Source organism: Vidua chalybeata, chromosome 7 (genome assembly GCF_026979565.1).
Source record: "Vidua chalybeata isolate OUT-0048 chromosome 7, bVidCha1 merged haplotype, whole genome shotgun sequence".
Taxonomy (NCBI): domain Eukaryota; kingdom Metazoa; phylum Chordata; class Aves; order Passeriformes; family Viduidae; genus Vidua; species Vidua chalybeata.
In genome coordinates, this window is record NC_071536.1 from 32,444,603 (window position 1) to 32,457,163 (window position 12,561).

Here is a 12,561-nt window from a genome sequence, read left to right on the forward strand (position 1 = left end):
CAGAAACTTCTGCCTCCTACTGATGAAATTTGAGCAGATTTCCCCTCTGCTCAGATGCTGATGATATGGCCTGGGCAGGTGCAGCTTTGCTGGGAGCCCAATCAATCAACAAAGACCCAAACAACTGAGAAGAACAACAATTCCTGCTTAGAGCAGCTAAGGGAGCAACGAGCAATCAGTGTCACAGTCAGGCACAGCTAGGGCAACTGGAAAGGTTTCTATTCAACAACATCCTCTTCCCCCAATTATTTTTAATGCTGGCAACCCCTAGGCATTATACCTCACTGGCCATGACTTGTAGCAGGGGTGCTGTCCTCTGATCCTTCCCATTTTTCACTGTTATTCTGAGTTTGCACAGAGATATTTCACCTGTCACACAAACCTTGCTGAATCAGTTTCCCACAGGGAGATGTACTGAAGGCTTTGAAATTAAAATTCTTGCCATGTCATTTAGGAGACATTGAACAAAAGTACCATCTCTTGTTGTCCCATGCTCCAACCTACATTCCAGGCAGAATTGCCAGGTATGAAAATCTTTTAGGTCTGTGTGTGTGGCTTTGACCCTGCCACCAGTCATCCACAGCCTGTGCCTTGCCAGGTACATCCTTTGAAACTGTTGGTAGTACTTGAGTGCCTAGCTGAGTGAGAACAGTCACAGGAAGAAGATTACCCATCCATATTTATAGGTCTGATTCCATGTATTTTCCTTCTGTGACTGCATTTAAAAACATTAAAAATGAGGAAGTACAATATCGTAAAAATCATGAAAATCATGAAATGCAAATCATAAAAAATGTTCACCATCCAAATATGAGACATTTAGCCCCATGTCAGAAATAGAGCCCTCTCTTGTAGGTAGAACTTGTAATGATGAAAGAGTGAGATAGAGATGACACGACTTTTAAACTTTTGTTCCTACTGAGAGAATTATTAGAGCATTTGCCCACAATGAATTAGACTGAGACATCCAAGTTAACCTGATATACACTACCAAAAATTCACAAAAATGAGTGTTTGAATTACAGTTGTAACCTCCCTTTTCCCTTCTCCTTCACTGAGTCAGAACTATATATTTCATTTTCTCACTAAACAGGAGTCAAACTGCAGCCAGTTTGCACTGTTTGGCTACAGACAAGTTAAGAAGTTGTCCCTTAGCTGACCATCACAGCAGGGTCTTCACCCACCCTCACCTGCCTCCTCTTCAGCCTCACTGGCACATGCCCCATGCTCACTCCCCAACCCAGTTCTGTCAAAATGTTTTGATTGGGTTTAAGAACTGACTACTGAAAGTGTTTAAGCTAACCCAGATCATTTTGACAGAACCAGGCTGGTGAACTCCATGTGCTATAATGCTGGCAAAGCTGAGGAGGCAGTAAATTATGAAGACTGGAAAAGAGGGCAAGTAAAATGCAAAGAGCACATGAATCACCTGCAGTCAAACAATGCACCTGGCTGCAGCTCAGTAACGTGCTCACTCATGGGCTGTGCTACTCATCGTCACCCAGACTTCAATAAACTGCTGAAAACAAGCTTCTGGAATTGCCCAGCTCCTTGCAAGTTTCCATGAGAACACAGGACCCAGTAGGTCATCTGCACTGCTAACAGATGGAATTCCATTTTGGCTTTTTGATTTTCCAGCTCTGCCTCCATCGCCTGGTTGAAAGGAAGGAGTTTTGGTTTCTGTGTGGTGTTGTGTTGAGAATGGCACTTGGCATGGTGAATCCTCGATGTGAAAGGCTGAGCACACAACCTGACCAAACTTCACAAGTTTGTAGACAAAGCTCTGAATCAGGCTGTGCACACAACAACTGAACTGAAGCCTCATTTTATTTGAGCACATTAGGAAGAGTCTTGTGGCAGTGGAACCACTGCCAAATGGTTTTCCCAGCAAGCCGCTTGTTAAGATGAGTAGAAGTTAATAGCCAGTACTGAAAGGAAGCAAGCAGGACAGGCCAGAGCAGAGCTGAGAGAAAGGCCACTGGGGAGAGCTGCCCTACAGGCCAGTTAGGGGCTGCTTTCACAGCCAAAAGAAAGCAGAGAGCAGGAGAAAAGCCCTTTGTGATGCTCCATGGCGAGTCAGTCTAAAAGCCAGCTCTTTCACCCAGCATGCTCCCCTCACTTGGTCCATCCCTGCTACACATACATGGCTCTGGAGTTGGAGGCAAGAGCTGGAGACATTAAAATATAATCCAAAAATATTTTTTCCACACTGAAAATAAAATACTGAAGCCACTGGAGTAGTAAACTGTGGAAACATTCTTCTCATAAAATTCTAGTACATTCATTAAGCCCAGAGGGGCCTCCTCTCTCTATGTGAACTCCCACAGTCCTGTGTAGAAGCTTTAAGTGATTACACTGAGAGATATTTGGGGTCAAACCTATTAAAAACCCATATTTAAACTGCAGAAGTAGACTAGACTCCATCACATAAATAAAAAATGGTGCTGGAAGACCAGGGCCAGTATGTGAACCAGGCAGGAAAGGCACCTGCTAGAGCTGCACAGAGTTCAGTGGGGCTGTTGAAAGGAGACATTGGCAATTCTCAGTCCCACTGGCAGGGCAGGGAATAAAGAGAACATTTAAAAGAATAGGAATCACCTTACCACTTCTGGAAGCACCCTCTTTGCAAGATCATGGATGGCTTTGATCACAATACATATAGATGAGAGCAGGAATATGACACCCAAGATAACACAAGCCCTGGGGAAAAAAAAACAGATAAAAATACAAAGAAATGTTAAGAACATATTTGAAGTTGCCAGCTCTTCCAGGGTAACAGAGAGAATATTAATAATAAAAAAATGAATATTAATATTAAAAAAGTCTTAAGGAGCTAAAGATAGAGGCTTAAATTAAAGAACAGAATGAAACATCCAGTTCCTCTCCCATTCTTAAAACCTGGTTTATGTATGAGAAGACAGGCCATACCAGATGATGTTCCTTTTTCTGATATTTCAGAGAGAAAGACCTGCCACTTCTGCTCCTGATGATTTATCACAGATTCCTCTAGGGAAGGACTGTTTCTCTGTGTTTGTTTGTTTTGCTAGGATCTCCCATTAGAAATAATGAAGGGAACTTCATTCTCTTTACCAAGCCAGCAGAGATATTTGGTAAATGTGGTCAGTAGCATCACAGAACCTGGAACAGCTGTTTTCTCCCCTTTCCTCCCCAGTCAGGCATGACATGGCTCAGGAGCTGATCCACAAAAGCTGGCTGACTTGCCCAAGACCCTTTGCTGAGCCAGTGACTGCTTGACATAAGATACATGAACTCCCTGCAAGGATATGCTGACATTTTATGTGACAGCCACTCTGAAAGACAAGCTTTTCTATCCCCCCCAACAGGCTTAAACCAACACAGCCCCAAATCTGTGAGCTGGACACTGTGGATCCCACTTCCTGTGGCAATACCTACCGTTGGATGCCTGCTGAATGCATCTTCTCTTTCCCTCAGAACATCTTTTATTCCCTGAACACTTCTGGGGAACACAGGCAAACATTCCCAAAGGGGAATGTCCTGACCACTGGCTGGATTTTGTTCCCACATAAATCAGAGAGTTTGGGGCCATCTCTGTGGACTTGCCAAACACCCAAGTCTAACAGCAAATATTTTGCAAATTTGCCAGCAGATACACAACAGTTTCAGCAGTCTTGATCTGTTTCACTTATTCTCCAGCTCAGTTTTACTGTGGCAAAAGAATTCCTATCCACCTACTTACCCAGAAATAGCTAAAGTAGATAGAAGAAAAGGAAGATGATAACAACAGTGACAAGGGTATTAATAGCAGAAAGAAAGGCAGTCTGAGGTTTGAATAAGCATTCAGTAGTCATATTTAGCAAGCCTAGCTTCTCCTTTATATGCTGGCTTTTGGAATCCACAGCCATGCAAAATTCATGAGTATAGTACTTCAAGCAAAAAAATACATGGTTTTTGCCTTCTTGAGCATATTGATTTATCTGCAAAACCACTAAAGCACAACATTGCACTGTATCTTCTTTTAATCTCATTTGCTAGAAAGAAATAATTTCTAACTAGCCTGCAAATCATGCAAAATTCAACTACAAATGTAAAAAATAACAAAATTAATCTGAGAAACTGTATTACATAATAAACAAGCTGCAATTGGTTATTGTAGCATGCTCTACTTTCACTACACTAGACCACAAAAATTTTAATACAAGCCAGCTCACTTCCATTTGCTAACAATCACTGCTGTGTGACTAAAGAGTGTTTCCAACTGCAGACAAAGGGTGTTAGTGCCAAGGTGCTTGGCAAATGCCATTTCATTAATAACATTCAATTAAATTAGATGAGCAAACTGCCATTTCTAAACAGGTTTAAATAATCTCAGAACTACCCATAAAAACTAGTGAAAGAGGAGTGATACAGAAGTGAGGGTGGACTGACAGCCCTGATAGCTTTGTCCTAACCCTGGACTCACATCTCCAGTACCTCTTGAAGATTTTGTCCTTATTTTACAGTCATTTCTACCTGAGTTAGTGTCAGAGGTTCCCACTAAGAATCTACTAAATAGTTATAGTTATAATTAATCTGTAAAGCCAAAGAATTGATTGCTACAGGTTTGACAGGCAGCAGAAAAGCTCTAATGAAGAATGCATGAATCTGGAATCTTCTCTGTCTCATGTAATATATCGCTTCTAAAAAGAGGGGGGAAGAGAGAAAATTTAGTCAAAACATTTTAAAACATAGTGCAAGAGCTTTATTTGGTTTTCAGAAACAATAAGCTTTCTGGAATCTTTCAGAATGCAGAATAGTTTGAAGAACAAAAAACTAATTCACAAAGAACAAGGTGAGGGCATCTCTCTGATATTCAGGCAACAAGCAACTTTTAACTCAACTTTCAAAGTTGGGGTGTTTTTGGTTTTTTTTTTCCCTTAAAGCAATGGCATTTGGAATGCAAGAGTAATGAAAACTACAAGAGAATTTAATCTTACAGATTTAACAGCGAAACCACCAAGTCTTCTTTAGTTTGCTGTAGGTGTTGGTAGCTGATCATGATCTGCCCAAGATACTTCTGGATGTGTTTTTGAGGCAGTATTTGTATGTGAAAATCCAAAATATTTTAGACAATATGAAGACAATATGAAGTGTAATTCATTGTATAAGAAATTACCTCATCATTTCTGTCAAATTTTCAGTATTATTTTGTCACAGATGAAACACTCTGTTAAATTGGTTGCACTGCAGCCTCAGGCATTGAGAGTGAAATCATTTAGACTCTCAAAACCATCAAAGACTTTATACAGCTTTGGAGATTATGTCCCTGCTAGATCATTCCTAGTGGAATTCAGACACCTGTATAAATCTTAAAAACAAAAGCTTGATACTGGGAGTGCTACATCTTGACAATTTTCAAAAGATGTTTTCTTGAAAGCAGTATTACAACCCACATACAACCCATTTATATTTATACAGCCCTATAAATACCCATTTTGTACTACAGCAGCCCTGGATATTTCACACCCATCAGAAGCAGGTGAGTGTAACTGCATTACAGCACACACAGCTGCCACCTCACCTCTTCCATCACATATTCCCTGTGTGGAGCTCTAGTAGACACAATTCCTCATTTGGATGACAAATTCTCAAAACTCATAAGGAAACCAGAAAAGGAAATCAATCACTGTAAGCATGTGATACTCTTTTCCTTAATCAAAAATTTGTTGCTTTGCATAAGTCAATGGCTTTTAAGCAGGTAGCTATGAAAAGCTCTGAGATTCAGGGGCTTCCATCTCCACAAACTCAATTTTCAAGCTGCTATTAGTAAGTTAGCACTTTTCCCCTCATTTTATGATAGAATTAATTTCCTAAGGAGAGTAACTCCAACAATCTAATTTATTTGCATTTAGCAGATGCAGCAGAACAGCTTCCTAATTAATGGATTTATCCTTAATTCTATCTCATAGTTTGCAATTCTTTGTTATAATTCCCTACAGATAGTGATAAGACTAAAATTCTGTAATGTTGCCAACATAGAATTAATCTCACTCAGATTTCTATGGTGATTAATCTTCAACATAATGAAGGAATTTTACCTTTAGCATGGTCTTGCCACACTAAACACCCCTTCCATGAGCTGACCCCTTTCAGACAGTGAGGCTGCTCCTCTAGGTAAGCAGCAGTCAGATTGATGCAAGACTGCAGGTTTAGATTCTCAGCTACTTGTTTGGTAACATTTTATAAAAAATAAATGGATAATAGCAATGAAATTACAAATATATCCTGAGCAAAGAGCTCTGCTATAAACCACCTCAAAAGTGATCAGGAAAAAGCTACACAAGGGTGACTGGAAATGGAGTTTTTTTCATATCAACTGATTGCTATGAAGCAGCCAATGCAAAAATTTCCCCTTCTCAATTATCATCCCATTCTCTTTCTGCCAAATCTTTACAGCAGCACAGTACCAACGAGGGTTTGCAATGAAGCCTTTGGTAATTACTCCTCTCAAGCCAATCTGCTCTCATGCAGCAAAGGTGGTACAACAGAATTAAGGATTCAGAAAAAAATTAAGTGATGCATATGAACACAATCTGCAAAAAATGTGTTAATTTTCTCCTAGCAGCTCACAGGGAGTTGTTTTGGGGCAGTGGGGAGGGAAAAGGGTCTCGTGCACTTGATGGTTTGTCTGTTACAGCCTGGAAACTATTTTACCACCATGCTTCAAGTTCATTAAACTAATGCCTAAAACTGGTTTATTCCTTTAAACCATGAGGAATAAAACAAGTTTGACAGGATCAGTCTAATTATTTCCCAATTTTGTTCTATTCTCCCACCTGTTTCATTCATTGCAGTATCCCAGATTAGTTGACCTGTTTGGATTAGATGGGTTATTTTGGGGTGGGGCTGGGGGTGTTTATTACTTTTACCAAAGCAAAGAGGCTCACAGAACAACAGAAGAGTCTGGGATGGAAGGAACCTCCAAATGTCATCTGGTCCAACCTTTCATGGCAAAGGGGAGCCTAGATGAGATTCTCTAGCACCCTGTCCAACTGTATCTTGGAAACTTCCCACAACGAGGACTCTGCCACATCCCTGGGGAGGTTGTTCCAGTGATTGATTGCTCTCACTCTAGAAATTTCCTTTCTGGTATCAAGATTACTTGCCTTATGGAAAACATTTGGATCATTTCAGCTGAGCTACAGGGGTAAACATGACAAAAAGAACTTGGAAAAAAAATCATTGTATAAACCACTAGGATTTACATTCATATTCTTGAGATAGAAACTCTATTCTCACGTTTGCAAAGCTGCCATCTAAACAAGCTTCTGTTCCTCATCCAATCCTCTGGCAGCCACAATGCTGTAAATAAAAGACAATACTTCTAATTTATACATGTATTCTGTTACCCTACAAGAGCTGGTTTACTCTATTTTAATTCTGCATTTCCTTGATTGTTAAGAATGTTACCACATTATATTTTCCTAAGAGAAATGAGATTTCCACCACGGATTAATAGTGGAACAGTTTCTCAGAGAGGCTGTGGAGCCTCCATCCTTGGAAGTTTTAGAGACCTGACTGGATGAAGTTTTGAGTGCCCAATTCTGATCTCACAGCTCACTCTGCTCTGCTCTGAGCAAGAGCCTGTGCCAGAGACTTCCTGAGGCCCCTTCCAGCCTGCAGTATCCTGTGAACCTATTAATTTTTAGTCACAAAATCTTTAACTCTGCAGGCTCTGTCAAGATCTTTCAGTACTAATGACTTCTAATAGCCCACAGAAAAGGAAATGTTAAAATCTCTGCTGGCTGTTTTCACCACTGAAGTAGTAAAAAATATTACTTTGCAAGGAACTGTAACTTCACATTAAAATGAGCTGCAGGCCAATAAGAGCAATATGAGCTCTAAGCCCAGGAGTAATGTGAGCTTCTTCAGCAAAGCTGAGAAAATCAGTTTTATGATGGATACAGAATTTAATCTTTGAGTAAATCCCCCAATAAAACCACTAGAGTTTAAGGAAGAAAAAAAATTATAGAAGTAATTATTTTAATAAAAACTGTGAAAGTGCTAAATCCTGTTTCCCTATGATTAGAAGGGATTTCAGTATTTGTGGCTGACAGAGTGAATATCATGTTGGGAATCACTATGGGGAAGTCACATGGTGTAACACAGAAGGCAATTGTCCAGGAGGTTTTTGCTGTCAGAAGTTAGGCAAATATTTTTGAGCATGAAGTATTCATTCACTTTCTAATTGTGTATCTATACTTCTTTCTCAATTGTCTTCTATGTCTAACCACGAGAGGAACCCTTTACTATATCTTCGCCCTGCTGGTACTCTTGTTTTCATTCTTCCTTCCCAAAACCAAACACAAATTACATTCTGTGACTGCTCCTTCATTAATAACTTGGAACTTGCAATAACCTGCACCACATTTCTTCTGGATGGGAGGCTGTCAGCCTGTTTAAACACAGCTAGGCCTGCCTTCATATAACACTGGTACTATGGCAGCTCTCATAGCCCACTTAGAGTAGCCAAGTGTAAAATGCCAGTTACAGCCAGGCCAAGAATTCTCAAGTGCAGTCAAAACTGAATGTTGGAAGCCAAAGGATAAGGATTTGGAGGAAATGGTTCAAATTTAGCCACCAAAAAATGATTTTCTGGTTGCAAATCAGTGGGATCTGCTTGATGGAGAAGATGAGAAGCACAGCAGGGAAAATCTGCTGTCACACAAGTGAGGAATTGAGCAAGGCCACTCCTGCCATGAAAGAAGAGTGTGCAAAGCAGCAGAGGGGAGCCCCAAGCAGCTGAGCTGCCAGCACAGCAACAGCACCCCTGCACACAGCCCAGACACAGCAGGGGCAGGTGACAGCAGCAGCTCTGTTTTGGGGACTGTACCTCTGTGGCAGGAAAAGCCTGTCCAATGTACAGCACACTGTGCCACAGCCCCGCTGTTCCTTCCTTTAAATGGAGAAATCCAAATTACAATGCAGCTGTTCACTAACATTTCCTGCTGTTCTGCAACATGGGAGTCTCATTTTTCACGAGGGCGACATCCAGAACTCCGACAACTGTAACATCTGCCTCTTAAACTCATTTAAGGACTTCCTTTAAAAAGAACTAGCCACTGTGACATATTATGGTAATACACAGGCAAAAGATGCAATATCAGCCTCAGTCTTGAGATTCCTGCTTATTTGTCATGCTCTGCTGCTAATCTAAAGCTTCCTTGTGTCCAATTAGGCAGTTATATTAGCTACTGGTGTAGCTTCTGTTGTCAGGTGTAGTTCCTGAAGAAGTTTTGGACACCAAACTGTACAGAATCACAGCTGTTCAGGGTATTTACACCTGCCTGGTGCTGGGTGAGGAGGGAATGGAGTCAATTTAAGACTCTCTTTAAAAGGAACAAAGTGGGCTTGCTGTTCATCACACATGTTCCATAATCCACCCCCAACTGCCAGGATCCAGATCAGCATCATTACAGCTACTCTGTTTTTCTCACCATAAAAACACATAAGCCCAAACTAGATTACACAATAAAAAGAATACAAATAATAGTCCAAATGACCACTGAAAATCAATTTTTCAATTATTGTTTTAGAAAAGTGTGCTGTGATATCACGTGATCTAACATCTTAAAAGACATGAAGGGAAAATTCTGTTTATGTCTGAGACTCAGATCAGCTCTGCTAGGGAACCATTTCATGCTGAAAGTGTTACAGGCCTTCTAAAACTTTTATTATCCCTTAGGATTTCAACTAGTTGCTGCAGAACAGGGTATTTACATACTTTAACATCATGCAGCTGAACTGGGGCAACATTTCCATAAATAATTTGATACTCCAGGTATGGAATATCTGCCAGAAAAAGCTAACAGACATTTCTACAACTGGGAGGAATTTGAAAACTCTCAAGACCTATTTTCCCGCTCCTAGGTCTGCACAGACTCTGCAGCTGCACTTGGAGTGCACCTGCCTTACAACCACCCTCCTGGCTCCAGCACTGCTCCTCCCTTGCAGCAGATGATCAGAGACTCTGCCATTCCCCTGAACTTGGAAATTAAAACCTTTTGAGAACTTCTATAATATTCATTTTTACGGTGATCATCAAATTCCAGCACATGAAACATCATATCCCTGATTTTATATACACAGACCTATGTGTAAATACTAGGCAATGCACACAAATCCTGCTTAATCAACTACCAGTCAAGTAAAAGGAAAGGCTTTCATAGGTTTTGGATCTAGCTCCAGTAAAATCATTGCCAAGTCTACAGATGCCACAGTTTTTGAAACAGATTTTAGAATATATAAATATATACATTTTCTATTTCATATTTAATATAACTTGTATGTGCAATGATTTTTTCAGGTGTGCTTGCACAACCATAGGCGTAAATGCATTTCTGTCTGGGTAAGAGCAAAGTTTGTAATTGATTTACTTTTGTCTGAATATGTGATAATGAATTTATGGAGAAATTATGATGTTTATTAAATCAGCCATATGAATGAAGCACCTCTTGTATCTAGCACTGTACCTGGATGTAGAATTTTGGCCAAATATTTCAGAAGAAAGAATGATTTGGAAATTTTCAGTGTGGTTAAGAAGAAACTACACTTCCCCTCCTATAAAGGAGATATCCAAGCACAGGTGAGCACTCCCTTTGAAAATTCTTCATTGTGCCTCATTCTGGGAGAGACATGAAAATGTGGTGTGAGGCCAAACCCCTGGTAGCTGAGAACCACACACGAGTTGCAGAGGTGGGTTCTGAGCTGTTTGCTGTTTGCAGCTCCATGCATTTGACATTTTTCCAGATCACTTAGGTATTCCATTCACTCATCACAAAAGAGCTTTGCCTCCAGCCACAGAGGTTTGCCCTGAACTGTGGGTAGGTGTGGATTTTGCCATCTGTGCTTCGAGTCTCTTTCGTATGTATGGTATAGATAAAATTATCCACAGTTTTTTCAATATGACTGATATGTTGGGTCTGAACCCAGAGGATTATTTTCATTCAACACTACCTAAATAGACAGTGCTCATTTAGCTGGGTTAACCAGTACAGCAGAGCCAACCCTCACATGAAAATTTAAATACAATAGAAATACTGAAAATTTGGGTGGTTTTATTTAATTCTGTGAACCAAGAGAGAATATGCCCTGGAACCATACAGATCAATATGCTTTCTTTTAGAATCAGAGGAAGAGAGAAGAGCCAGACCTAACTTTGCAGTGTGACAGTTGTAAAAGATGGCTTCTAATTCTTTCAAGCTTTGAGTGCAAAAGAAGGATACATCACAATCCCCATATGCCTAATTGTAATGCACATATACTCAGCATAACTTATGCAAGACTCCCCATGAACACATACCAGGGTAAATATTCCCAAGTGGTGTCATCTGAACATGAACAAGAGAAAAAAAAGGGTTACAATTACTTTAGAGGGAGAGGCTCTCTCTGTCTTAGGGTCTCATCACATTTTCTCATGTGATTTCTCAGGTAATTTCTGATGAGGAGCAATCAAATATCTTTCTTAAAGATTGCTTTAAAAAGCTAAATAAGAAATTCTTGGATTAAGCTCTTATAGTTGTGTTCTTCTGAATGTCAAAACAGGTGAAAACACCAGTTCTTCCTCCCCATAATTTAGGAACCTATTAAGAAGCAAATCCCCAGAGCAGGAATTCTTCATGGGGCAAATGGGTTCAGCATCCTGAAGGTACCAAATCCACAGCCACAGCTGAGGTGTGGAGATGAAAGTTAAGTTACAGGCACATAGCAAAGCATTTAGGTAATATCTAATTGCAAAATTACTCTTTTCTTCTGGCAAAAAGCTTTCTCAGAAGCAGGTGGAGGTATGACAGAGATCTGCACCCGTGTCTGCCACACTGTAGATTTTAATTCCTGTAATTTCAGTATTACTGCTGATGTTTCAGACAACAGCTCCACCAATAGAAAAAAAGAAAGGCCATATCTGCATTCATTATGTATTATGTCATAGCAACACAGAGCACCACAAGTGTGTTTAAAATGATTAGTCCATGATATAATTTAATTTTCTTATTAGGTAATTAAGGTGCATTAGCCAGAGTCTGAAATACATAATCAAAAAAACCCAAGGAAACAAACAAACAGGACCACAATAACAAAACAGTGAAAGAAATGTAAGAAATGTGTGTTTTCTGCTCTTGCCATAATCCAGAATGTTAATTATGAGTCAGGATTCCTATTTACTCTGGCACTGTGTTAAGAAAGATGTTGACAGACTGGTTCCTGGGAAACACAGAATTTAACTTGATACCATCAACAAAATAATATATAACAAACACCAGCTGCAACTGTCAAGAATCACTGTTTTAAATATGCTGTACAGAATTGGGTTTTGCAATAAAAAACCCAGTAGCCAAAAATCCCAGAATCAATGGATCCCACAGGCATAGGTAGCTCCTGGGTCCTTGTACTGCATTGTACAGAAAAGCAAGATCTTTCCAACCAACTGTACTGAAAAGACTGTTTTTTAAAGCTTTCCCACAAGGCTGTGTACATGTAGTTTGTTGGTGGTTCTGTTTTTCCAATCCTTTCTTTTTTGGTGGTATTTCTCACTTTCTCCTCAGA

The 12,561-nt window shown here is 40.0% G+C and overlaps 1 protein-coding gene across 1 annotated transcript in view; it reads right to left on the reverse strand.

Moving 5' to 3' along the window:
- TMEM163 (transmembrane protein 163) overlaps nucleotides 1-12,561 on the reverse strand; it is an 87,374-nt gene that overhangs the window by 16,669 nt on the left and 58,144 nt on the right. Inside the window, exon 5 of the mRNA XM_053948246.1 lies at nucleotides 2,604-2,700. Within this exon, the coding sequence (XP_053804221.1) occupies nucleotides 2,604-2,700 (97 nt within the window). The remainder of the gene's footprint in view (nucleotides 1-2,603; nucleotides 2,701-12,561) is intronic.